Source organism: Anolis sagrei, chromosome 3 (assembly GCF_037176765.1).
Source record: "Anolis sagrei isolate rAnoSag1 chromosome 3, rAnoSag1.mat, whole genome shotgun sequence".
NCBI lineage: Eukaryota > Metazoa > Chordata > Lepidosauria > Squamata > Dactyloidae > Anolis > Anolis sagrei.
This window is the reverse complement of record NC_090023.1, coordinates 165,099,987-165,127,530: the sequence shown is the minus strand read 5'-3', so window position 1 is coordinate 165,127,530 and position 27,544 is coordinate 165,099,987. Positions and strand designations below refer to the sequence as shown.

The 27,544-nt window shown below is 42.1% G+C and overlaps 1 protein-coding gene across 3 annotated transcripts in view; it reads left to right on the top strand.

Annotated features, from left to right (window-relative positions):
• The window catches only part of ANK3 (ankyrin 3), a 719,992-nt gene that overhangs the window by 304,765 nt on the left and 387,683 nt on the right, over positions 1–27,544 (top strand). The window contains exon 1 of one of the 3 annotated variants that reach the window (XM_067465654.1): positions 10,578–11,678. The exons of 1 other annotated variant lie outside the window; for it this stretch is intronic. In XM_067465654.1, the coding sequence (XP_067321755.1) occupies positions 11,565–11,678 (114 nt within the window). In that variant the 5' untranslated portion in view covers positions 10,578–11,564. Of the gene's footprint in view, positions 1–10,577; positions 11,679–27,544 lie in introns of those variants that run through there. One more of the 3 variants, XM_067465653.1, reaches the window with a different exon arrangement.

The following is a 27,544-nucleotide window of genomic DNA, read 5'->3' as shown; positions in this document are numbered from 1 at the left end:
AATAGCAACCCCATTTCTTGAAGCACTGGTCCCTATGTAGCCAAAAGAGTACTATCTTTGCACAAAACGAGAGGTATGAACAGCTATGAGAAGAAGAGAGTTGTTCTGGTACCGCTGTAACAGGAGGTCCAATTTTGTTTGCTTTACATTAAATGTTTGTTTGTAGTCCTAAGTTTCAGGAACTCTGCAGATAGGTGGCTTCCTTTGGTTGCAGTCATAGGGCAAGTCGCCTGCCCATCATTGTTAAGTTTGGTCCCGGCCCTTGCTCAGGGCAATTGGGAAGGGGAGCCATTTTTAGTTAGTCTCAGCTAGGTTAGCCAATGTACAGGACGCGTGTAAACGTCCCCTGTACAAAAGCTTCAACCTTTAAGAATTCCCAGGGGAGAACAGCTTTAAGAGTCTCCTAAGAATTTCCAGGGTTACAGAAATTCCAACAGAAACAGAAGGGAAAGAATTTCCAGGGAAAGAATTTCCAGGGAAGCATCCCCAGAGCTTTGAAGACTTTCCGAGGGACAACAGCCCTGTCTCCAGCTGAAGAGACTACAGGCCTTGCTGGTAGGTCCACTCGGTGCTTTGAGACGGAGTTCAACCCGGTAGTGGTGCCCACATCAGTTAGGTTTAAGTTTACAGTCAGCCTGGGAGAAGTTAAAAAGGGGATTTTCCTTTAAAGTAAAGAAGAAGTTATTGAAGACAGTTGCTTGTCCTTCATGGGCAAGATTAGGAATTCACCAGTTGCCCAAAAGCTTGGAATCATTTGCTTAATTTTACTGAAGACAAGAGAAGTTTCTTTTTGATTGTTCATTAATAAAAGACTTTGTTGTACTTCTCAAGCCATCTAAAGACAGTTTGTGGTGGAAACATCTAAGAACTTCTCTTTAGGCCCCCTGGCTTCCCATTGGGCAAAGGTTGCACGTACTGTTTTAAAGACAACTATTTACAGGCCCAGCGCATGACAGAACAAGAGTCAAAACTGGAACATAACTGTACACAATCTTGATGTACAAAAAACCCTTTGGAGACAGTACCCTCTGTATGGCAGACTGAGCATCCTTGGCAGATATAGATTGCTGATTGTTGTGAGTTGGTAACAGAGTGGTATGCTAGCTATCCTCAACAGAAGCACTCAATGAAAAACATTTTTGTTAGAAGTCCCATTCTTAAAAGTCTTATTGTTATGTTTTTAGTGTTCTTGTCATTTTTTTTGTCTAAACCAGGGGTCCCTAAACTAAGGCCTGCAGGCCAGATGCAATCCCCCCTAGGTCATTTCCTTGGTTTCCCTAAGCCTGAAATGTCTTGAAGGTATACAACTACCACAATCCTAATTAACTTGACTATCTCATTAACCAAAAGCAGGCCCATATATATTACTGGTAAGATTTATGCTGGTTAAAATTGTTCTCCATTTTAAATATTGTATTGTTCTTCCATTGGATTTTTGCAGTCCAATTAAGATATTGCAGTGTGCATAAGAATTCTTTCATGCTTTTTTCAAACTGTAGTCCAGTGTTTCTCAACCTGGGGGTCGGGACCCCTGTGGGGGTCACGAGGGGGTGTCAGAGGGGGTGTCCCAGAATAGGAAACTCCTAGCATTATGTCCCAACGCACTTTATCAGAGATCTAGGATATCTGCATGCCCATCCCCCTCCAAACACTCCACCTGGTCATGCCCAGCACTTTTTAAATTTTAATTATTACATTTGGCCCTGCCATTGTTTTTAATTGTGTCATTGTGTGTTGTCAGTGTTATTGCTTTGTTTTCTGAGTTATTTTGCTGTCTGTTGCTGTTGCCTTTACTATTATATTTGGACTCGGCCTTTTGTAAGCCGCACCGAGTCCTTCGGGAGATTGTAGCGGGGTACAAATAAAGGATTATTATTATTATTATTATTATTATTATTATTAAGACCAAAAGGCTTGTTTGTGTTGTGTTTTCACAATTGTCTTATTCTCTGTGTTCATAATAACTAAAAGGTTTGATATTCCGTCTTCTCTATTATATCTGCAATGAGAAAGCCAGGCGTTAAAATAATTCCTGTAAATGTACCATATAGGTGTATCTGTGAAATACACATGTATTATCCCCTAGCCATGCTCAGCTAGTTGGAACATAGTTCCAAACATCCTAGTCCCAAATCTGGAGTGTTTGTTTGGGTGTATATGTGTATATGCGCATTGTGCCATTTAAATCTTTTGCTGTTGGTAGTTGTTTTGACCATCACTGTTATCATGCCAGTCCTGTCTGCAGGCCAGGAGGGAATCTTGTATTGAATGCAACTATCTTTTATACTTTAACAAACCCTCAATGCTCTGTGAACTGGTATAGTACAACAGTCACGGTTAGAACCCTTTCCTCATTATTTTTTCTATGTAGCTGGGGTGTTGGTGGTATCATTTTTAGATGTGGTCAAGCCAAAAATGTCATCCTATTACCTTAATCTGATTTGGTATCATCCATCCTATCATGTTATGATTTTAAAATTCGAATTAAATCAGTGGGAAGGCTAGTGGAAAGGTTTTTGCAGTTTGTAACTTTGGTGGGTTTACAAGGCTGCACCAGATAAACCTTTTCTAAGAAAATATGAATAAATGTGCTCAGTTAATATTCTGTGTATGAAGCTTTGTCAAACCTGTTATGTTTCGTGAGAGATTCCCAGAGGTGAATAGCCTTTCTTTTAGAAAAGAATCGAGAAGGGCAAACTTCAGACTTTGTACTGTCTCAAAAGCAACATTAGCTGACCTTGAGACATGACTAGAGCTTGTATGAGGAACTACTGAGATGGTAATGTGGATCTCTGTGTCTGATTTATAGCCTTATAATCCAGCCAGTTGGAGAGATCTTATTGAGCTTTATTTAACTTTGCTCCCATTGTCCAGTGCTTTAATGCCATTGGAGCTGATGAGGAAGTTGCTATGATGAGTCTGAAAAATTTTGGCTGCTGGCCCTTGCTTCTGCGTCATAGCCAGATCCATTTGCTGTGGTAGATTATTTTACAGATACTACTGAGGATAACACGATTCACGTACAATGTTTCTGCTTTCTGTTTATCCCTTATGTGCATGCTTCTAAGTAAGTGATATGAATGTGGATCAGTTGAACTGAATGAGAAGTAAAGAAAAAGCAGTGGGATAACAATTTCCCCAGTACGGAAATTCTCAAGTCACATTTTTGAGTTCAGCAGGATCTGACTGTTTTTGGCTGGGGGATTCTGGGAATGATGGTCTTCCTCTCCTTGGAGTTTCCAAACTTGGTACAAAGGTATCGCAATGTAAAGCACATTGCAGAAGTCTAGCCTTGAGGTTACCAGTGCATGTACTACCATCTTAAGGTCCTCCAAATCTAGGAAGGGGTGCAGCTGGTGGATCGGCCGAAGCTGATAGTAAGCACTCCTGACCTGGGCTGACATTTGGAGGGACGGATCTAGGAGCACTCCCAAGCTGCGAACAGTGTCTTTCAGGGGGAGTGTAACCCCATCTTGAACTGTTTGACACACCTCCATCCCCATATTAGGACTCTTGATTACAATCACCTCTGTTTTGTCTGGATTCATTTTCAGATTCAAAGGAATTAACATTCCTTTCTTGCTTGTTTAGAAATAAATTATGCATACAGTGTTTTAATATGCATATTTTATGGAGCGTTTCTAAATTATTATGTACTAGCCGCCCCCTGCCACGTATTGCTGTGGCCCAGTCTGTGTATATGTGTTTTGTGTGTGTATATGTGTGTATATATATTTGTATACATGTGTATATATGTGGTTCTGCACATGCGTTGTAATTATATATATATATATATATATATATATATATTGCTCTTCCGCTATGTTTTTCATTGTTTTTATGATTGATGGTCACTCGTTGGCCTAATAGGTGTATTGTGTCCAAATTTGGTGTCAATTTGTCCAGTGGTTTTTGAGTTATATTAATCCCACAAACGAACATTACATTTTTATTTATATAGATTTTGATTGTGTGTTTTAGCAATGTTGTAATCCGCCTCGAGCCATGAGGAGAGGCAGTTAAGAAATAAAATTTATTATTATTATTATTATTACTACTATTATTATTATTATTATATGCTGGATTTCTGTAGTTGCAAGAAATCCAGCACTTAGCTGACGTGTGAAAAAGATCTTGGAGTCCTCGTGGACAACAAGTTAAACACGAGCCCACAATGTGATGTGGCGGCAAAAAAAGCCAAGGGGATTTTGGCCTGCATCAATAGGAGCATAGTGTCTAGATCTAGGGAAGTAATGCTACCCCTCTATTCTGCTTTGGTTAGACCACACCTGGAATATTGTGTCCAATTCTGGGCACCACAATTCAAGAGAGATATTGACAAGCTGGAATGTGTCCAGAGAAGGGTGACTAAAATGATCAAGGGTCTGGAGAACAAGCCCCATGAGGAGCGGCTTAAGGAGCTGGGCATGTTTAGCCTGAAGAAGAGAAGGCTGAGAGGAGATATGATAGCTATGTATAAATATGTGAGAGGAAGCCACAGGGAGGAGAGAGCAAGCTTGTTTTCTGCTTCCTTGGAGACTAGGATGTGAAACAATGGCTTCAAACTACAAGAAGGGAGATTCCATCTGAACATGAGGAAGAATTTCCTGACTGTGAGAGCCGTTCAGCAGTGGAACTCTCTGCCCTGGAGTGTGGTGGAGGCTCCTTCTTTGGGAGCTTTTAAACAGAGACTGGATGGCCATCTGTCAGGGGTGATTTGAATGCAATATTCCTGCTTCTTGGCAGGGGGTTGGACTGGATGGCCCATGAGTATCTTCCAACTCTTAGAATCTATGATTCTATGACGTTCCTTCCATTTTTACTGTTCAGCCTTTGAATTCTGTGGTTTACGTAAACCAAAACAATGTCATTTACACACAGTACAATGAAGAATGTGTAGGCTCAAGATCTACCAAAATTGATTCAAGTAGATGGAGGAGTTGATCTGAAAGCAAACACTGCCAGTTGAAACAGTGAGGGGATCACTTATATATTTATGTCAGATTCCACTTATTATATTAATAAGCTTTGGCAGTACTGCCCTCAATTAATATAGTGCAGTCCTCACTCTTCCTGCTTTGGTTGCTCTTCATGATCCCATTCATTTCAAGTAGTGCTTGCATAGGAGAAATTTTATATTAAAACACAGATTTTGGTACCCAGATTCTTGAGTGTAATAAATAGGTCATGAAACGTGACCTCATTCTGTTTGTTTTTCTTAGAAGTGGGTGTAGAGCTACATTGCAAAAATTAATTATTCACCAACCCTTAACATCTGTCTCGAAGCTACACAGTGACAGACTTCAGAAATCTACAGAATGTGAACTGTAGAAATATTATAAATTAGCCTAAACAAAAGATCTGTTATCTATCTGAACAGGCTATCTCATGCTCAATAAATGAGAGTGACAAAAAGGAGCAGCAAGAACAAAGTTGCATTGTTCTTTTTTTCCTTTTAGAAACTCATAGGAAACGTTACTTTTTTAACTGCGCACTTAAAACATCTTAATTACAAATGCAATCATCATTTACTTGCAAAGACATGTTTCATACAGATAAACTCCTTGGAAGAGAGCAGAAGTCAGTTGGCTGAACTTTCTTGTTAAGTGTACGTACAGTGCCAAACCCTGGATTTGCTATCATATATTGTGTTAAATGGCCCTAGGGGAAACTGTACATTGCAATTACATTTGAATTGTTCCTCCTTTTATTAATTTTTCTCCTAAGTTGCAGACCAAATATGGGTAATTCAAGAACTATTTCAACTACAAAATGTAATAATATTGTTTAATAGTCATTAGCAGAATGGGAAGTATTTTTGAAGGCTTTCATGGCTGGAATCACTGGGTTCTTGTCGGTTTTTTCGGGCTATATGGCCATGTTCTAGAGGCATTCTCTCCTGACGTTTCACCTGCATCTATGGCAAGCATCCTCAGATGTAGTGAGGTCTGTTTGAACTAGGAAAATAGGTTTATATATCTATAAACTCAACAAGCTTCTCTATCTATAACTCAATTATTCTCTATTAAACTATCTATCTATGACTCAATTATTCCATATATTTGTATTTCTATCTATCTATGGCCTAAATGATCTATATTTCCCAATTTACTTAGTTTATCTTTCTATCTATGGCCTAATTTATTTAGTACTTTATCTATCTATCTCTATCTTAATTTAATTATCAATATCTATCTCAAATTATCCCAATTTACTTAGTTTATCTTTCTATCTATGGCCTAATTTATTTAGTACTTCATCTATCTATTTCTATCTTAATTTAATTATCAATATCTATCTCAAATTATCCCAATTTACTTAGTTTAGTACTTGCAATGGTTTCTCAGGGCTTTTCTGCTGGCCTCTAGCACATCTGAATTCTTCTTCCCAACTGAAAGGGCAAGGAGGCCTCTAAAATGGAGGTCTTTCCCTGGGAGAAGGGGCGGGCTCAAAAGCTGCTCTCTGGGCCAATAACTGCAAAGAGGCCTGCAGGCAGGCCTTCCTGCCTCTGAGACTGTTAAGTATCTTCCGGATCTTCTTTCTTTGACGCTCTTCGTCTGACTTCTGCTCTCGAGTAATCCTCTTAGTTCCCCTATTCACATCTACTGTATCTCCTTCCTCCTCCTCACTCAATTCACTATCTGAAAACCCCTCGAAGGATTCTTCATCAGTGGGTGACATAAGTATCTCCTGGATCCTCTTCCTCTGTTCCTCATCTAGTTCCTGAATACCTCTTTTTCCTTCTCTGACATTCCTACTACCAGTTGCAGAGTTGCCAACAGACTCTACTACAACATTCAGTATGCCTGAGAAATGGGCTGCTTCTCAAGCACTCCACTCAAGAAAAGCCCAGAATTTCCCATTGTTAATTACTTTGGGAAAATGTCTCCTAATGTTTAGCCAAAACTTGTTTCTTGGCATTTACTGGCCATTAATTGTGTCCATGCCTTTTGGAATAACAGAGAGCTGGCCTGATGCATCTTATTTCTGGCAGTCCTTTGGTATCTCTGTGTGTGAATCATATCTATCTATCTATCTATATCTATGGCTGGATAGCTCTTTGTCAGGAAGGCTTTGATTACATTTTCTTGCCCTGGTGAAGGGAGTTGGTCATGGCCTTAAGTATTTTCTGTTGGTCATGGGGGTTCTGTGTGGGAAGTTTGCCCCACTTCTGTCGTTGGTAGGGTTCAGAGTGTTCTTTGATTGTAGCTGAACTATAAATCCCAGTAACTACAACTCCCAAATGTGAATGCCTATTTTCCCCATATTCCATCTGTGTTCATATTTGGGCATATGGAATATTTGTGCCAAGTTTGGTCCAGATCCATCATTGTTTGAGTCCACAGTGCTCTCTGGATGTAAGTGATTTGCAACTCCCAAGCTCAAGGTCAATGCCCACCAAACCCTTCTGGTGTTTTCTGTTGATCATGGGAGTCCTGTGTGCCACATTTGGTTCAATTCCATCATTGGTGATGTTCAGAATGTTCTTTGATTGTAGGTTAACTATAACCCCAGCAACTACAACTCTCAAATGCCAAAATCAATTTTTGTGTGTGATGATCTCTCCTTGTGTTAGTAGGTGTCTTCTGGCCAAATTTGGCGGCAATTCGTTCAGTGGTTTTTGAGTTATGTTAATCCCACAAACGAACATTACATTTTTATTTATAGAGAGTTGGTTGATGTGCTTAAAACCAATATAGAAGGAATATTGCTGAGTATTCCTTGCATATGAAAACCCTATGACATTCCTGGGGTCACCACATGGTGACTTGAAGATACATGCATGTTCATACACAGAGAGAGAGTTTGAAAAGCCAGTATATTCCAGGTTTCATTTATTTATTTACTATTTACTGTATTTGTATACCGCTTTTCTCAGCCAATTGGCGACTCAGGCGGTTTCCAACAAATCAGTATACACAAAACATAATAGATTAAAACATTAAACAGTATAAGACATCACAAAAGCAATAAAAGCAACATCATCAGCGTCTCATTATTCTCAAGCATTGTCCAATTCCATTGTCAGGTCATTCGATTTCCTGTATTTGTAAATGCTTGCTCGAATAGCCACGTTTTTACTTGTCTCCGAAACGTCTTACTTACTTACTTAGGTGATCCCTCGTTTTCCGAGGAGGATTATCTTCCAGTATTCTTGTGGGTCCGTATATGGCTGTGGAGTCCTATTCTTGCTCTGCATCTTCTTCCGCAGTGAGGGCATTGGTTTCCAGGTGGCTTGATGCACCTTCCTCTTGGCACGCTTCTCCCTTTTGCCCTCCATTCATGCCTCTTCAAATTCTGCAGCACTGCTGGTCACAGCTGACCTCCAGCTGGAGCGGTCAAGGGCCAGGGCTTCCCAGTTCTCAATGTCTATGCCAGAGTTTTTAAGGTTGGCTTTGAGCCCATCTTTAAATCTCTTTTCCTGCCCACCAACATTCCGTTTTCCCTTCCTGAGTTCGGAGTAGAGCAACTGCTTTGCGAGACGGTGGTCGGGCATCCGGACAACATGGCCGGTCCAGCGGAGTTGATGGCGGAGGACCATCGCTTCAATGCTGGTGGTCTTTGCTTCTTCTAGCACGCTGACGTTTGTCTTCCCAAGAGATTTGCAGGATTTTCCAGAGGCAGCGCTGATGGAATAGTTCCAGGAGTTGCATGTGGTGTCTGTAGACAGTCCACGTCTCACAGGCATATAGCAGGGTTGGGAAGACAATAGCTCTAAAAACAAGCACCTTGGTATCCCTACAGATGTCCCGGTCCTCAAACACACTCTGCTTCATTCGGAAAAATGCTGCGCTCGCAGAGCTCAGGAGGTGTTGTATTTCGGTGTCGATGTTGACTTTGGTGGAGAGGTGGCTGCCAAGGTAGCGGAAATGATCAACATTGTCTAATGTTACACCATTAAGCTTTATCACTGGCATTGGAGAGGGGTTGGCTGGTGTCTGCTGGAACAGCAGCTTGGTTTTTTCAGTGTTCAATGACAGGCCGAACTTCTCGTATGCTTCTGCAAAGGTGTTTAGAGTGGCTTGTAGATCTTCTGAATGCGCACAGACAACATTGTCATCAGCATACTGGAGTTCTATAACAGATGTTGTTGTAACCTTGGTTTTGGCTTTCAGTCTGCTGAGGTTGAATAGCTTGCTATCTGTCCAATAGATGATTTCCACTCCGGTGGGAAGCTTCCCATCAACAGGGTGAAGTATCATAGCTATGAAGTGGAACTCTCTGCCCCGGAGTATGGTGGGGGCTCCTTCTTTGGAAGCTTTTAAACAGAGGCTGGATGGCCATCTGTCAGGGGTGATTTGAATGCAATATTCCTGCTTCTTGGCAGGAGATTGGACTGGATGGCCCATGAGGTCTCTTCCAACTCTTTGATTCTATGATTCTAAGATGGAGAATAAAGTTGGGGCAATAACACATCCCTGTTTGATACCGGATTCCACCTTAAATGGGTCACTTTGGGAGCCATTGCTGTCCAAAACTGTTGCCATCATGGAGGAGCCGCAGGATGTTCACAAATTTGTTAGGGAGGGACGAGATCTGATCTCCCTAGGGAGGGCATTCCATAGCCAAGGGGCCACCACTGAGAAGGCCCTGTCTCTCTTCCTTGCCAGACGTGCTTGTGACGAAGGTGGGACCGAGAGCAGGGCCTCCCCAGATGATCTTAAAGTCCTCAGTGGTTCATAAAGGGAGATACGTTCGGACAGGTAAGTTGGGCCAGAACCGTTTAGGGCTTTATAGGCCAAAGCCAGCACAAGATGACATGGAAGGCTAACTTGGACATGCTGGCTCATGTCCTGAGCCTAAGACGACTAAAAGAAAGGCTGGGGGGAGAACAAGACTGTGTCAGCCTGCAGTGTACTTTCAAGGTTCTGTAAAGGTAATTGGGAGGATCCCAGAGAAGCCAAAAGCCTGTGAAAAACTGAGGATTCCCATTACTGGCCTTCAGCACCATCAATCAACACCAGGCAGAGAAAGGCACACAGCTTGCCTGCATTGCGCTGGGTAAGGAAGGGTAAGAACTGGGTCAGCACTCCACTCCCTCTTCCAGTCAAGATGTGTATGTCAAGGCACAGAAAATTCTCTGTGTATCCCCAGCATCCATAGAGAATACCTCTAGTAGCCCCAAGGGGAATCTGCAAGGCCCTTTTGTCACTGAGATTCCAGTGTGTGCCTTGGACGGTGCAATGTATTTAGAATGATCCTCTGTTAGGAGTCCTCCCAAAAGGCTGCTATTCCCTCTAGACAAGCTGTTTCTCCCTTTTGCACTGCCGTATGGAATCAACACACTAGTATTTGTGTCTGTAAATGTATGCTGTTTATGTGCAGATACACATGTATATTCATGCATATCAATAACACCTGCAGTATATATTTTTAACTCGAGATGCCCAAGGATATTCTTTTTCAGGGAGGAGGAAAATGTGTGTGCAAATTGTCTTAGTTTGCTGGTTGAAAATGCCCCTGCAGGCCTTTAATACTGATGCTGTTCTGCCTCCCATAATGAATATTCAGAAGCTGCAGTCACCGAGGACTCAGGTGGCAAAAATAGCAAGGTGATTGAAGCAAGCTCTGACATAAAAGGCTAAATCTACCTTGCTGAGAGCATGAAAACCGGGTTTGGTTTATCACGCTCATATTCCTGGTTGCTGGATGGGGGTCTCTCTCTCTTATTTTACTGACATTAGAGAAGGCTGCCAGAAAATGTGCAATGAATTAGATGCCTTTTTTCATACACTTGCATGATCACATCCTCCCCATCCTCTCAGTGGAGATATCTTGTATTATGCATGTGTTTTATTTTTTTTAAAGAAGCCCTAAAGACAACAGTGCTTTCTGTAATTTTTGCAGCAAGATTGAGCATTCGGCATAAAGGGCACACTGTTAAGATATAGCAATGCATGCATTGTTTTCTACATAATGCAGTCAGGGTCTCCATGGTAAAATGAGAGAGGGAGAAAAAGAGAAAGAGAGAGATTATTTTTATTTATTTATTTATTTATTGTCACCATCAGCAGTTAATCTAAACTAGGAGCTGCTCCATTTCATTGTGGGTTAAGTGGCTTACCATGCAGAACCAAGTGAGGGAGTATAAATCATCCTCGTTGCTTTTGGGGGGCGGATTTCAGCAATAGATTTGAGGATTATTGAAGAAAAGGACCAATGCTGCAGCAGTTGTTGCTCTGGAGTGTTTCTAAGAGGGAAGCATCGTCTTCGGCGTACCCCCTTCAGAGGAATCACTTAGACACTTCCAGCTGGTGGCAGGGGATACAGCCATAATACCGCTTTCTCTGTCCCAGCTGCCTTTCTCATTACGCTAAATGCATTGGGATAGTTGCACTCTTTTTCGAGGCTCAGGTATGGGAAGGTACAGGAAGAGATCTGCAAGCATGAAATCGTGTAGCATCTGCCAGCATCATCAAGTCCTTTGAATACTGAATGCCTTCCTGGCTCTGGCCAAAAGCTTTTTGCCAAGCATCGGTTGGAAGGACTGCTTGAAGGTGCCTGAGGATATCACCTTCTCTGTACCAGAAAGGATTTGTTGAAAAGGGTGTCCTTAATGCAGCATGGCCCATGCAGCATCGCAGCTCAAGAAAAACAGAGATTTAGAACTTAACCCCGAAGAAGAAAATGAGAAAAAGAGGAAACACAGGAAAAGATCCAAGGATCGGAAGAAAAAGGTACCTTTATTTGTACTTGCAAATCGGTTACATGGATTCCTTTGTTTTACTTTCCCCCCACTGCAGTGTGAGATGTCATATATCTTGTACCGCGTCTAACTTGGTGACTGTGGATAATTGTTAAGACTGTGAAATGTCACTGAACCGCAGCTTGAGGTGGGGGGAGGAGGGGGGGTCTTTGAAAGGCAAATGGGTCTTTAAAGTCAGATCCGAGACTTGATGCGGTGACAGGCACCGGTAGCGTGCATGCGTTTTCCCAGGGAGATAATCACATCGCCTTGGGATGTGAGCGTGTTGTTAAGTGCAATGCTAACCAGTTTAAAAATGGTAATTTTACAGATTAAACAAACAGCATCTGCCTAGATCTCGCTAGAAAATGGGAAAGTTGCTCTGTAGTCATTTGGCACGAATATGTGCAAAAATAGCTGTTTCCTTTGTGCTGGGACTCTGTCACATGTTTCCTATTGAAATAATCTAGCCATTTAAAAAGACATAATTGAATCAAGTGTCGCACCACTTGTCTTTTAACTAGCAGGTTGGTTTCATTAGGAAATAATCTCTTAATCAACTGTTGTCATCCTCTTCCTTTTGTCAGGTGAATGACCCCAGGTGCAGAGGGACTTAGGACCATTTTGGTTCACTGGCTGAATTTTGACCGAAATTAATCAGCTCCTGCCATTCCCGACACAAATTATAAGAGTTGAGGAGGATAATCCCAAATAAAGATGATTTATTTGGGAGCTGTGTGGCCTTGCCCTTTAAGAGAACATCTTAAGGAACAGAAAAGGCCCAAGGATGGTTTCTCCATCATCAAGGACTCTGATTTTTTTTCCCTTTTGAAAAAAGAAGCTCAAGTGTCTACTTTCTGAATGCAGGAATGAGGTTACGTTGCATTTTGATGTGTCTTTGTGATATTCCCCAAGGGATCATAATCGAATAGGCTTTGAGCATTGGTGCATGTGTTTCCTTAAAGGACGTGTTGTCAATTCCTTCCATACATATGTGCGTCTTTGGCTCGGGTAGCAACTTCTCCTTTCCTTGGCTTTTTTTCCTCCCCTGCCCCCACCCTCGAAAGGCATTGTTGAAAATGAGAAAAAGCACTAAGAAGCCTTCTTGTACTCCGAGAGCATTAGATGCTTCTTTGTATAGATGGCTGCAGTCAGTGTGTACTGCAGCATGTAAGCTGTGGGCATTTCTTCCATTTAAAGGGCCAGTCCTTCCTCTGGTTTCTTTTATGCAAAGATGCATTGATGGCACTAATATACCACCCCAAGGGTTTGCTCTCAAGCTTTTTCACCTCTAAAGCAAGAATAAGATATTTGTGATTCCTTGCCTTTGGGTTTTTATTGTATGCTTAGGAAGAGAAACTAGGGAACTGTTACTGTCAAAGGGTTCCTCCTCCAAGCATTCATGGGAATGCAGCTCTCAAAAAGGGTCACCTCTCAATAATATGTGCATGAGAGGTTGAAATGCGTCACTTCATCATAGTTAACTTTCTTGTGGCTTGCATAGCTGGTTGGCTTCTTACGTAGACTTAAGTGCAGTACCTGTGTGCTCATTCAGATTGTCATAGAAGCAGCATATAAAAGTGGAGGAGGGTATGGATGGCTATGCCTATAAGTGCCTCTTGATTCAGCAGTATGGACAATGGTTTTGTCAATAGAAATAATCCATCAGTGTGATCCTTAAGTAGAAATATCCGCAGCCAACGAGGCTGAGGTTTGGACAATGCAAACCCTACATTGCACCAGTATAAATGTGATGGGAGGATGGATGGATTGAGGAGAGGGCGGTGATGATGGTGAAGGTTGCTTCTTCTTTTCCTTTCCACCCACATATTTGTGTTGAGGGAAAAAAGGTTTGTTGTTGTTCAGTCATTTCCGACTCTTCGTGACCTCATGGACCAGCCCATGCCAGAACTCCCTGTCAGCCGTCACCTCCCCCAGCTCCTTCAAGGTCAATCCAGTCATTTCAAGGATACCATCCATCCATCTTGCCCTTGGTCTTCGTTTTTCCTTCCATTTTCCCCAGCATCATTGACTTCTCCAAGCTTTCCTTTCTTCTCATGATGTGGCCGAAGTACTTCATCTTTGCCTCTACTATCCTTCCCTCCAATGAATAGTCGGGCTTTATTTCCTGAAAAATGGACTGGTTAGATCTTCTCGCAGTCCAAGGCACTCTCAGAACTTTCCTCCAGCACCATAGCTCAAAAGCATCTATCTTCCTTTGCTCAGCCTTCCTTATGGTCCAGCTCTCACATCCATAGGTGACTATGGGGAATACCATTGCTTTAACTATGCGGAACTTCGTTGCCAGTGTGATGTCTCTACTCTTCACTATTTTATCGAGATTGGTTACCAGAACAAAAAAACCCAAACCTATTGTTCATACCCCTCTGCCATTTTGCCTGCTAGATATGTCCTGTAGATATCCAACATTCATTTAAATTTATTTATTGGTCGTGTCAGGGCAACCAGTCAATTATATTACATTTCTAAAAGAAACAAAGCAAACAAACAGACAAAATACAAAATTTGTGAGTTTGGTAGTTCATTAAATGTCCTTTGACCAGTATCTGGCCGCTTGGAGTGCTTCTGGTGTTGCTGCAAGAAGGTCCTCCATGGTGCATGTGGCAGGGCTCAGGTTGCATTGCAGCAGGTGGTCAGTGGTTTGCTCTTCTCCACACTTGCATGTCGTGGATTCCACTTTGTAGCCCCATTTCTTGAGGTTGGCTCTGCATCTTGTGGTGCCAGAGCGCAGTCTGTTCAGCGCCTTCCAAGTTGCCCAGTTTTCTGTGTGCCCGGGGGGAGTCTCTCATTTGGTATCAGCCATTGGATTCACCAGCATTCATTTAAAGAAGAAAGAGTTTAAAAAAAAAGGAACCTAGAACTGAGATGGAAAATAGGAATTGACACTGGTGCATTTGCTTCCTGCAACCAGGATGCACATTCAACCATGGTGTAGGTTGACTGTAGCAAGAACCATCCCGACCTTCCTTTCTGCAATATGGAATCAGCACATTGAGGTGGGAGCGGTGTCACTTGTTAATGAGACTTCTCTTTTCATAATTGCAAGCCACTTCAGACCTACAACCAAGCTGTAAAGCAGGGGTCCACAAACTTTTTAAACAGAGGGCCAGGTCATAGTCCCTCAAACTGTTGGAGGGCCAGATTATAATTTGAAAAAAATAAATAAATTCCTATGCACACTGCACATAACTTATTTGTAGTGCAAAAACATTTAAAAACAATGTAATAATTAAAATGAAGATCAAGTTTAACAAATATAAACTTATTAGTATGTCAATGGGCAGTGTGGGCCTGCTTTTGACTGATGAGATAGGATTGTTGTTGTTGTTGTTGTTGTTGTTGTGTGCTTTGAAATAGTTTCAGACTTAGGTTGACCCTGAGCAAGGGCCGGATATATGACCTGGGAGGGCCGTATCTGCCCCCTGGGCCATAGTTTGAGGACCCCTGCTGTAAAGCATTCTTACTTACTTACCCTGGGCCAGTCACATGACAAATATTTGCTAGGATAGTTGGCACTCCCCATTTTCAGGATTAACCTTTGTGGATTCGATTAATATATCTAGGTTATCTAGTGCATCCCTATGGTTATTTTCTGCCCAAAGTTGACCATTCAATTGTCTTGGAAGTCCTAGAGATTTCTAAAGAGAAAGCCCTCTGGGAATCTCTTCATCCATCAGCACAACTCTGTGTCCACAGTGATAGGATTCACACAAGGCTTACTGGTGGAAGTTTCCCACAGTCAACCTTGAAGGATCAAGCGATTCTTAGATTCTTATGTGTTTTTTCACATAAAAAGTAAGAGTTTTATTTCTGGTTTTCACTTTCATGGGGGTCCTATGCCCCTATCCCCAGCAAACGTGGAAGACTGACTATGGAACTCTCTGCCCCGGAGTGTGGTGGAGGCTCCTTCTTTGGAAGCTTTTAAACAGAGGCTGGATGGCCATCTGTCAGGGGTGATTTGAATGCAATATTCCTGTTTCTTGGCAGGGGGTTGGACTGGATCTCCTCCAACTCTTTGATTCTATGATTCTATGATTCTATAATGCCCTGGGAAAGGCTTCCAGTTGCGTGACAATATAGGGGAGATCTTGGATTTCCTGGCCAAAGAGATTCAAGCAAGTGATGGTCTCAATTTACAGAAACAAACATCTTAGGCATAGTTCCCATTCAGTAATAGAGTTTGAGTAATGAAAATTTTTCAGTTCTGAAATTTTAGGGCAGTATTTCTCAACCTGGGGGTCAAGATTCCTGGGGGGGGGGGGTCACCAGAGGGTTTCAGATGGGTCGCCAAAGACCATCAGAAAACAAATATTTCTAATGGTCTTATGAACCCTTTTGGCAGTGAAGACTGAAGATTTCTCTACCTGTCCTTCTCTTCCTTTTTGATGTTGGTAGTCTATAAGTCCCAGAAATCAAAAACACCCCCCCCCCCCCCACACACACACACCAGTATTTAATGTTGGCCATGTAGGTAGTGTGCCAAGTTTGGTGCAGATCCATTGTGTGCTGGGTTCAGAGTGCTCTTTGATTGTAGGTTAATTATAAATCCCAGAAACTACAACTCCCAAGGCCTATTTTCCCCAAACCTCACCAGTGTTCACATTTGGACATATTGCGTATTCATGCCAAGTTTGGTCCCAATCCGTCATTGAGTTCACAGTGCTCTCTGGAGATAGGTGAACTACAACTCCAAAACTCAAGGCCAATGCCCATCAAACCCTTCAAGTATTTTCTGATGGTCATGGGACTTCTGTATGCCAAGATTGGTTCAATTCCATCATTGGAGGAGTTCAGAATGCTCTTTGATTGTAGGTTTACTATAGAATAATAGAATCAAAGAGTTGGAAGAGACCTCATGGGCCATCCAGTCCAACCCCCTGCCAAGAAGCAGGAATATTGCATTCAAATCACCCCCAACAGATGGCCATCCAGCCTCTGTTTAAAAGCTTCCAAAGAAGGAGCCTCCACCGCACTCCGGGGCAGAGAGTTCTACTGCTGAATGGCTCTCACAGTCAGGAAGTTCTTCCTCATGTTCAGAAGGAATCTCCTTTCTTGTAGTTTGAAGCCATTGTTTCATGTCCTAGTCTCCAAGGAAGCAGAAAACAAGCTTGCTCCCTCCTCCCTGTGGCTTCCTCTCACATATTTATACATGGCTATCATATCTCCTCTCAGCCTTCTCTTCTTCAGGCTAAACATGCCCAGCTCCTTAAGCCGCTCCTCATAGGGCTTGTTCTCCAGACCCTTGATCCAGACCCTGGAATGTGACCCTCTGGACACATTCCAGCTTGTCAATCGCCCTCCTCTGGACACATTCCAGCTTGTCAATAAATCCCAGCAACTACAACTCCCAAATGACAAAATCAATCAACCCCCCCCCCCAACCCCACAAGTATTCAAATTTGGGTATTTCTGCCAAATTTAGACCAATGAGTGAAAATACATCCTGCATATCAGATATTTACATTAGGATTCATAACACTAGCAAAATTACAGTTATGAAGTAGCAATGAAAATCATTTTATGGTTGGGGGTCACCACAACATGAGGAACTGTATGAAGGGGTCGCGACGTTAGGAAGGTTGAGAAACACTGTATAGACATTTACTTATCCAGAGTTCATTTGGAATGGGGAATAATTAGCTTAACAGTCAAAGTGAATTACTGTTTTAGGGCATTTTCATGAAGCCTTATCTCAAGGCATTCTTTGAAAATGTTGTCAGGTGTGTTGTCTCTTTGAAATCACCTTCCAGTAAAGCAAAAATGAGTGGGATTTAAAGATATATATTTAGGTGTGAGTGCTGCAGTTTAATACAATGTATGTGTTGGTTCAGTTGCCGCGTTCAGGTGTACAAAAGGGCCAGTAGTTTGTGCCTTGTTGAAGTTTTCAAATCTGTGATGACTCAAGTTCTGTATTATATAACAGGCTACAAACTAGCTATTGCATCCCTGTGTGTGATTCTCCTTTTCTTCTTAGCTAAAGCAAAATACATTGTCCTCAAACATTTCACAGATAAAAATAGGGACATTTCAGGATGTACCTGGGGAGCAGGTGAGGGAAATGAGACATGGTGGTCCGTCGGCAGAGGCCAAGAACACCATCTACCTTGATCTTCCTAGGGTGATTATTCTCTTTGTGCCACACTGTTGTGATTCATACATGTGAACAAGTGATGCAGAGATTAAGCTACTCAATTTTAACATCCCAGAATATGAATCTGTATGTGTAAATAAATGGCTTGAAATTGTAAAGAAGCCATGGAGAAAATAGAGCTGTTTGGGCTTATATACAGAATGTTTGTCTATTTGTCATCTAAAGAAGGATTACAAAGAAGTCGTGATTTCAGGCAAGCTTAGTTCCTCACTCCTTTCAGTTTAGAAGTACAGTATGTTTGTCAAGTTCCAGAATCACTTGAAGTGACAATACAAGAAGGTGCCCCACACATGTATAGGAGGGTCTATGTTATCATTATTGATTTATTATTTACTAGCCATCCCCTGTCACGTGTTGCTGTGGCCCATATGGGGGTTCTGTGTGAGAGGTTTGGCCCAATTCTATCATTGGTGGGGTTCAGAATGCTCTGTGATTGTAGGTGTACTATAAATCCCAGCAACTACAACTCCCAAATTTCAAGAGTCTATTTTCCCCAAACTCCATATTTGGGCATATTGAGTATTTGTGTAGAGTTTGGTCCAGATCCATCATTGTTTAAGTCCACAGTGATCTCTGGATGTAGGTGAACTATAACTCCAGAACCAAAGGACACTGCCCACCAAACCCTTCCAGTATTTTCTGTTGGTCATGGGAGAACTGTGTGCCAAGTTTGGTTCACTTCCATCGTTGGTGGGGTTTAGAATGCTCTTTGATTGTAGGTGAACTATAAATCCCAGCAACTACAACTCCCAAATGTCAAGATTCTATTTCCCCCAAACTCCATCAGTGTTCACATTTGGGCACATTCAGTATTCTTGTAGAGTTTCATCCAGATCCATCATTGTTTGAGTCCACAGTGATCTCTGGATGTAGGTGAACTACAACTCCAAAACCAAAGGACACTGCCCACCAAACCCTTCCAGTATTTTCTGTTGGTCATGGGAGAACTGTGTACCAAGTTTGGTTCTATTCCATTGTTGGTTGGGTTCAGAATGGTCTTTGATTTTAGGTGAACTATAATTCCCAGCAATTACAACTCCCAAATGAGAAAATCAATTTTTGAGTGAAGGACACAGATTGCTTTGAATAGTGTCCAATTTGGTGTCAATTCGTCCAGTGGTTTTTGAGTTCTGTTAATCCCACAAATGAACATTACATTTTTATTTATATAGATTTACTACGCTTATATACCACCCCCCTCAGCCCAAGGGTGACTCGGAGTGGTTAACAATAGGCAACAATTCCATGCCAGAATAGTTACAACAATTAAAACAATCACAAATACAATTAAAACACTAACAGTAATCTGTATAAATAAAAATGTAATGTTCGTTTGTGGGATTAACAGAACTCAAAAACCATTGGGGGAATTGACACCAAATTTGGACACAAGACACCTAACAACCCAATGTATGTCCTTCACTCAAAACATTTTGTCATTTGGGAGTTGTAGTTGCTGGAATTTATAGTTCACCTACAATCAAAGAACATTCTGAACCCCATGTAAGCCGCTCCGGGCACCCTATGGGGAGATGGTGGCGGGGTATAAATAAAGTTTATTATTATTATTATTATTATTATTATTATTATTATTATTTACTGGTGGGCATTGACTTTGAGTTTTGGAGTTGTAGTTCACCGACATCCAGAGAGCACTGTGGCCTCAAACAATGATGGATCTGGACCAAACTTGGCACGAATCTTCAATATGGCCCAATGTGAACACTGGTGGAGTTTGGGGAAAATAGACCTTAACATTTAGGAGTTGTAGTTCCTGGAATTAATAGTTCACCTACAATCAAAGAGCTCTCTGAACCCCACCAACGATGGAATTGAACCATACTTGGCACACAGTTCTCCCATGACCAACAGAAAATACTGGAAGGGTTTGGAGGGGAGTGTTCTTTGGTTTTGGGATTTGGACTTGTAGTTCACCTACATCCAGAGAGCACTGTGGACTCAAACAATGATGGATCTGGACCAAATGCTACACGAATACTCAATATGCCCAAATGTGAACACTGGTGGAGTTTGAGGAAAATAGAATCTTGACATTTGGGAGTTGTAGTTGCTGGGATTTATAGTTCACCTACAATCACAGAGTATTCTGAACCCCACCAATGAAAGAATTGGTCCAAACCTCCCACACAGAATCCCCATGTGGGCCACAGCAACGTGCGGCAGGGGACAGCTAGTAAAAATATAAAAACCATACACAGCATTAAAAACATTATCAAAGTGTCTCCGTATCTAATCATTGTCCAGTTGCGTAGTCAGTTTTCCATAATATCAATTGTCTATGCTGTATTTGGAAAGGCCTGCTCAAAAAGCCAGGTTTTCACCTTTCTTCGAAAGATCAGGAGGGAGGGGGCAGATCTTATCTCTCTAGGCAGGGCGTTCCACAGTTGAGGGGCCAGTTCTCAGATAAATCTGGCGTTAGGGATCAAGTGGCTTCCTGAGACTGGGTGTGGTTTCAGCCTTGTGTGAACCCAATCACTTCCAGTGAACAATTATTGCACTCCGAACAGATGGGCCGAAGCTTGGAGGTGAACATATTGCTGCTGTGAAAAGAAAACCACAAGGAAGAATGTTATTCACCTGGCTGCCACTACTACAACAGAGAGCAAGTGTTGGACAGGCAATTGAGAGATCCATGCTCTAGTTCCCACTGTACCATGAAACCCAATTTGCAAACAAGGGAAGTCCCCCTGTCTCAGTCTGACCTACTTCATGAGACATTTGTGAGGATAAAGTAAAGGAAAGAAGACCCATTTGTTGGAGAAAAGGTGGGAGGTGAATGTAGTCAGCAAAGCTAAAAACAGGACACACACACAGATTGGGAACCAACTAGTCTTCTACAACTGTGCAGAACAGTTCCTCTGGTGCCAAACTTCCTTTGATTTCCATCCTTTCCTTTGACTGGCTGAGGAGGAAAAGTACAAGAGACGGGCAGAGGCGGCCCTAGGTAATTTTCAATGGTAAGCAAAACAGTATTTTGCCCCCCCCCCCCAACCAATCACTGATATATATTTTCTGTTCGTCGTGGGAGTTCTGTGTGCCATATTTGGTTCAATTCCATCATTGGTGGAGTTCAGAATGCTCTTTGATTGTAGGTGAACTATACATCCCAGTAACTACAACTCGCATATGTCAAGGTCTATTTTCCCCCAAGAGCGCCCCTGGGCAAAGTCAACTATACTGCAAATGCTTACTTTGTGTAATGGGTTGAGCTGCTCCTGGAGACAGGTTATGGGAAGGGGGTGGATAGGGAGGTGGACACTGAGCTTTGGAAATATTGGATTTTCAACGAGAACTCCCAGAATTCTCCAGCAATATTTCCAGGCTCTGGGTAGGCAGATGTTTTAGCTGGGTTGATCAAGTTTCAAGTTTTGTGATCCTAGGAGCTGTTTTGCACAGTTGTAGAAGACTAGTTGGTTTCTAGTCTGTGTGTGTCCTGTTTTCTTTCTTTGCTGAGTTCATGTTGAGTCAAGGCTGTTTATTCCCTGTCTCCGTCTCTCTCCACTTTGGTGCATGCTTGTAGTTATGTAGTAGTAGTAATAATAATAATAATAATAATAATAATAATAACTTTATTTATATCCTGCCACCATCTTGATGGGACTTGGGTGGCTTACTTGACCACAAAAGTGCAATACAGAGCATATAAAGTACACAAAAGTTTGCCCAATCAGTGAGCGACACCAAATAACATAAAGTGGCAACTTACAATAATTATCAGAATACGACTCAAATTCAAATAAAGGTAATTAGTGACAACACAACCAGAGACGGCCCTTGGTAATTTTCAATGATAAGCAAACAGTAGTTTGCCCCCCCCCCCCAAACCAATCACTGATATATATATATTCTGCTTGTCATGGGAGTTGTGTGTGCCATATTTGGTTCAATTCCATCATTGGTGGAGTTCGGAATGCTCTTTGATTGTAGGTGAACTATACATCCCAGTAACTACAACTCGCATATGTCAAGGTCTATTTTCCCCCAAGAGCGCCTCAAGAGCGCCCTTGGGCAAAATCAACTATACTGCAAATGCTTACTTTACTTTCACCCCTTTTTGTCTTCTTCCCCATAATTGAATGCAAACCGCTTTGGCAGTTAATTCAGTTTGTAGCAAACAAAGTAAGTTGAGAACTAAGTGGGAAAGTGGGAGGAGGGGATAAGAAGCTGGGACATTTTAGAACAGCTGAAAAAGGAGGATGAGAGAGGATTAAACTGGACTGTCCCTGCCAAATCGGGGCAGTTGGAGGGGTGTACAGTCTTCCCTCCATTTCGTATAATGAATTTTGTTGTTGTGAAGCATCTAATTACAAAATAATACAATAATAATAATAATACTTTATTTATACCCTGCCTCCATCTCCCCAAGGGACTCGGAGTGGCTTTCATGAGGCCAAGCCCAACAACACATCAATAAACAAAAAAGCAATAACAAAAAAACAACAATACAATTAAATAAATCACATATAGACATTAACATACAAGGATTTAAAAACCTATGGCCGGGCCAGATATAATAGTTAAAAATTAAAAAAATAAATGCTGGGCATGAACAAGGTAGGATATATCTAATAGGAGGGTTTTAAAGAAGTGAGGAGAGTGCAATCCAACGGATAGTTAAAGTGCATTTGAGGACATTTTGCTGGGAAATATTTCCTTATTCCGGAAAGGCACACTGGAACAGCCACGTTTTCAGGCTCCTCTTAAAGACCACCAATGTTGGGGCATGCTTGATATCCCTGGGAAGTGAGTTCCAGAATCAGGGGGCCACCACCGAGAAGGCCCTCTCCCTCGTTCCCAACAATCGCGCCTGCGAGGGAGGCAGGAGCGAGAGCAGGGCCTCTCCAGATGAACGAAGAAACCGTGTGGTTTTGTACACGGAAATGCAGTCATGCAGGTAGGCAGGTCCCAAACAGTTCAGGGCTTTGTAGGTAAGAACCTGCACCTTGAATTGGGACTGGAAAATGAATGGCAGCCAGTGTAGCTCCTTAAACAGGGGGGTTAAGGAGCACCAATTAGTAACCTGGCTGCCGACCGTTGTACCAATTGGAATTTCTGGGCCATCTTCAAGGGCAGTCCCACGTAGAGTACATTACAGTAATCCAATCTGGAGGTGACTAAGGCATGGACCACCCTGGCCAGATACGACTTCACAAGGTACGGTTGCAGCTGGCGCAGCTGTCACCCTTAAGCAATCATCTATATATATAAAAATGTTCTGTGCATAATGAGTACCTTAAAAACACAAGAACCAATGAACAAAATCACACCAAAGTTGGCAACAAAACGTCTCACAACACAATGAGTGACCATCACTCAAAAAATTATGATTTTGTCATTTGGGAGTTGTAGTTGCTGGGATTTATAGTTAACCTACAATCAAAGAGCATTCTGAACTCCATCAGTGATGGAATTGAACCAAACTTGGCACACAGAACTCCCATGACCAACAGACAACACTAGAAGGGTTTGGTGGGCATTGACCTTGAGTTTGGGAGTTGTAGTTCACCTACATCTAGAGAGAACTGTGGACTCAAACAATGATGGATCTGGACCAAACTTGGCATGAATACTCAATATGCTCAAATATAAACACAGATGGAGTTTGGGGGAAATAGACCTTGACATTACTGGGATTTATAGTTCACCTACAATCAGGGAGCATTCTGAACCCCACCAATGACAGAATTGGGGCAAACTTCCCACATGGAACCCTCATGACCAAAATAAAATACTGTGCTTTCTGGTAGTCTTTGGTGACCCTACTGACACCCCCTCACAACCCCCCCCCCCAGGGGTCCCAAACCCCAGGTTGAGAAATGCTGCCTTAAGGCCATCCAGTCCAACTCCCTTCACAAGGGCAAGGAAACATAATCAAAGCTCTACTGACATAGGGCCATCCAGACATTCACACACACACACATATATGTATATGACAGATGCAGTATCAAAGATTTCAAAGGGACCCCTAAAAACGAACAATGATATGTTGCAAGTTCCAGAGTGGGCAAACCAGACAATCTCCACATCAACACTGGCAAAGAAAAAGCAAGAAATACTGTTTACTCACAAGTATAAAGACATTACATATATTAGAAACCAACACTTTCTCATTACTTTATTTTCCAGATCACTAGACTGGGCCACAGCAACGCGTGGCAGGGGACCGCTAGTATGTTTATAAAAACATCTTGAAGAGAAAACATTATTCACATCCTTTTGCCTTCTGTGTTGTTCTAGTTTATACACAGTATAGGCTTAGGAAAGTAGTTCTAATTTCCCATGTGCCCACAACGTGGAGTGTTGTTGTTTTTTAATTTCATTGCCAAGATTCGATTAAGGACAGAATGGTTTTCATACTGAGGGAGGGGAGGCAGATTATAACAGCTGGATAAAAATATATGTCTTGCTTGCAGATACTGGTGTAGTGCTGAATGGAGGGGGAGGGAAAATATTTTCCATTTCATTTTCATACGTGATGCTTGGAACTAGTTGGTGCCATGAGAATTCGACATCAACTAGTTACCATGTCTTCAGATTAAAAAAAAATAACCATTAGGGAAATAACTTTAAAAGCTCTTTGCCCCAGTTCTGCTACACTAAGGGATCGCATTTAATCTGTTTTGAAGATTGGCATATATTAAAAATTCCTTTCATATAAGAAACTAAGAGCCTCAAGAAATGTAAGTGTAAGAAGAAAGGAAAGGCTGGGCTCCAACCCCCCTCTGTGACCTCTACCTTTCAACATTCACAAGGCATTGGTTTTATTGTTTGATTGTTTTGGTATATTTTGGAATATTCATTTGTGCGATTCCAAATGATTGATACAGCCTAGGCACAAAGTTACCAATCCACTGAGACCTAGGTAATGGGTTGAGATCCAGCCAACATCCTTCCCATTGCGTCCTTGATATCCGCTGGGGTTTAGTTCCAGGACCCATGCTGCCAGCCCTAATGGAAAAGAGGAACTATTAACATAGTCTATATAAATAAAAATGTAATGTTCGTTTGTGGTATTCACAGAACTCAAAAAACCCTGGATGAATTGGCACCATATTTGGACACGATGCACCTAACAACCCAATGTACATTCTTAGAAACCTTAGAGGCCAGGCGCGGGTGCACAGCCACACACACACACACTCCTTCCTATTAGCTGCCTCTGCCACACTCCACTCCTTCTCTCCCTTACTCCCTTCCCTTCTTTCCTCCCTCCCTTTCTTCCTTCTTTCCCCTTCCTTTCCTTCCCCCCACCTTCCTTCTTGTCCCTTCCTCCTTCCTTCCTGTCCCTCCGCCCTTCCCTCCCTCTCTTCTCCTTCATTTCCTTCTTTCCCTCCTTCCCTTCCTTCCTGTCCCTTCTTCCTTTCCTTCCTCCCTTCCTTTCCTCCTTCTTTCCCTTTCTTCATTTCCTTCCCCTTAATTTCCCTCCCTCCTTTCTTCATTCCCCTCCTTCCTTTCCCTCCTCCTTCCTTTCCTTCCTTCATTTGTCCTTCCTTCCTGTCCCTCCTTCTTTCCTTTCCTTCCTTCCCTTCTTTCCCTCCTCCCCTCCTCCCTTCCTTTTTCCTTTCTTCTTCCTTTCCTTCTTTATATAAGATATAAATACAATATTTTATATATTGTTATATAGATTACTATGTAATATGTTACTATTATATATTACTACATAATACAAATTAAATAGACTTACAGAATAGAGTTGGAAGGGACAGTCAAGAAGTAACGAGAGGAGAGAAAGAGGGAAGGAATGAAGGTGGGAAAGGGGGAGGAGAGAAGGAGGGAAAGAAGGAAGGAAGGAAAGAAAGGAAGGCAGGGAAGCAAGGAAGGAGAGAAGGAAATAAAGAAGTGAAAGGAAAAGGACAGGGAAGGAAGGAAGGATGTAACCAAAGAGCAAAGAAAGGGAGGAAAGAAACAGGTAGAGATGGAAGAAAGAAGAAGATAAATAGGAAGGGAAAGAAAAAGAGGAAAGGAAGGAGAGAAAGAGGGAGGGAAAGTTGGCCACAGTCTATATAAATAAAAATGTAATGTTCGTTTGTGGGATTAACAGAACTCAAAAACCACTGGACGCATTGACACCAAATTTGGACACAAGACACCTAACAACCCAATGTATGACTTTCACTCAAAAAAAATTGATTTTGTCATTTGGGAGTTGTAGTTGCTGGGATTTATAATTCACCTACAATCAAAGAGCATTCTGAACCCCACCAATGGTGGAATTGAACCAAACTTGGCACACAATACTCCCATGACCAACAGAAAATACTGGAAGGGTTTGGTGGGCAGTTTCCTTTGCTTTTGGAGTTGTAGTTCACCTACATCCAGAGATCACTGTGAACTCAAACAATGATGGATCTGGACCAAACTCTACACAAATACCCAATATACCTAAATGTGAACACTGGTGGAGTTTGGGGAAAATAGAATCTTGACATTTGGGAGCTGTAGTTGCTGGGATTTATAGTTCACCTACAATCACAGAGCATTCTGAACCCCACCAACGATAGAATTGGGCCAAACCTACCACACAGAACTCCCATGTGGACCACAGCAACGCATGGCAGGGGACGGCTAGTAGTAAATAAAAAAAGCTTGATTTTTTTGGGTTTAGTATTTTTTTTCAAAGAGAATTATTGCTGAGGAATATTGTGTCCAATTCTGGGGACCACAATTGAAGAGAGATATTGACAAGCTGTCAGTGCACCAGGATTGTGGCGCAGCTGGCTGAGTGTCAGCTGCATTAAGATCACTCTGACGAAAAAAGTCATGAGTTTGAAGCCAGCCCGGGTTGGAGTGGGTTTCCAACCAATTGTGTAGCCTATTGTCGACCTTTGCAACCCGAAAGACAGTTGCATCTGTCAAGTAGGAAAATTAGGTACCACCTTAAATTGTGGGGAGGCTAAATTAACTAATTTATGAGGCTATAAAAAAGACCCCAGCAAAGCACTCCAGCAAAAAAGCATGCGGGGAATGCGGAAGTACTTCATCAGTGTCACAGATGGACGATGAAAGCGACAACCTCCCCTGGCGGCCAGAAAAAGTTAAATAGCCTCTGTGTATGTCTGTATATGTTGTATGTTAAAATTGGCATTGAATGTTTGCCATATATGTGTACACTGTAATCCGGAATATAAATGCTGTAAATTAATTAAATAAATAAATGTGTCCAGAGGAAGGTGACTAAAATGATCAAGGGTATGGAGAACAAGCCCTATAAGGACCAGTTTAAAGAGCTGGGCGTGTTTACCCTGAAGAAGAGAAGGCTGAGAGGAGACATGATAGCCATGTATAAATTATGTGAGAGGAAGTTATAGGGAGGAGGGAGCAAGCTTGTTTTCTGCTTCCCTGGAGACTAGGACACGGAACAATGGCGTCATACTACAAGAAAAGAGATTCCATCTGAACATTAGGAAAAACTTCCTGACTGTGAGAGTCGTTCAGCAGTGGAACTCTCTGCCCCGGAGTGTGGTGGAGGCTCCTCCTTTGGAAGCTTTTAAACAGAGGCTGGATGGCCATCTGTCAGGGGTGATTTGAATGCAATATTCCTGTTTCTTGGCAGGGGGTTGGACTGGATGGTCCATGAGGTCTCTTCCAACTCTTTGATTCTATGATTCTGTGATTCTAAAGTAAATAAATAACTGGAACAATGGATGGATGTTTCTTTGGTTGGA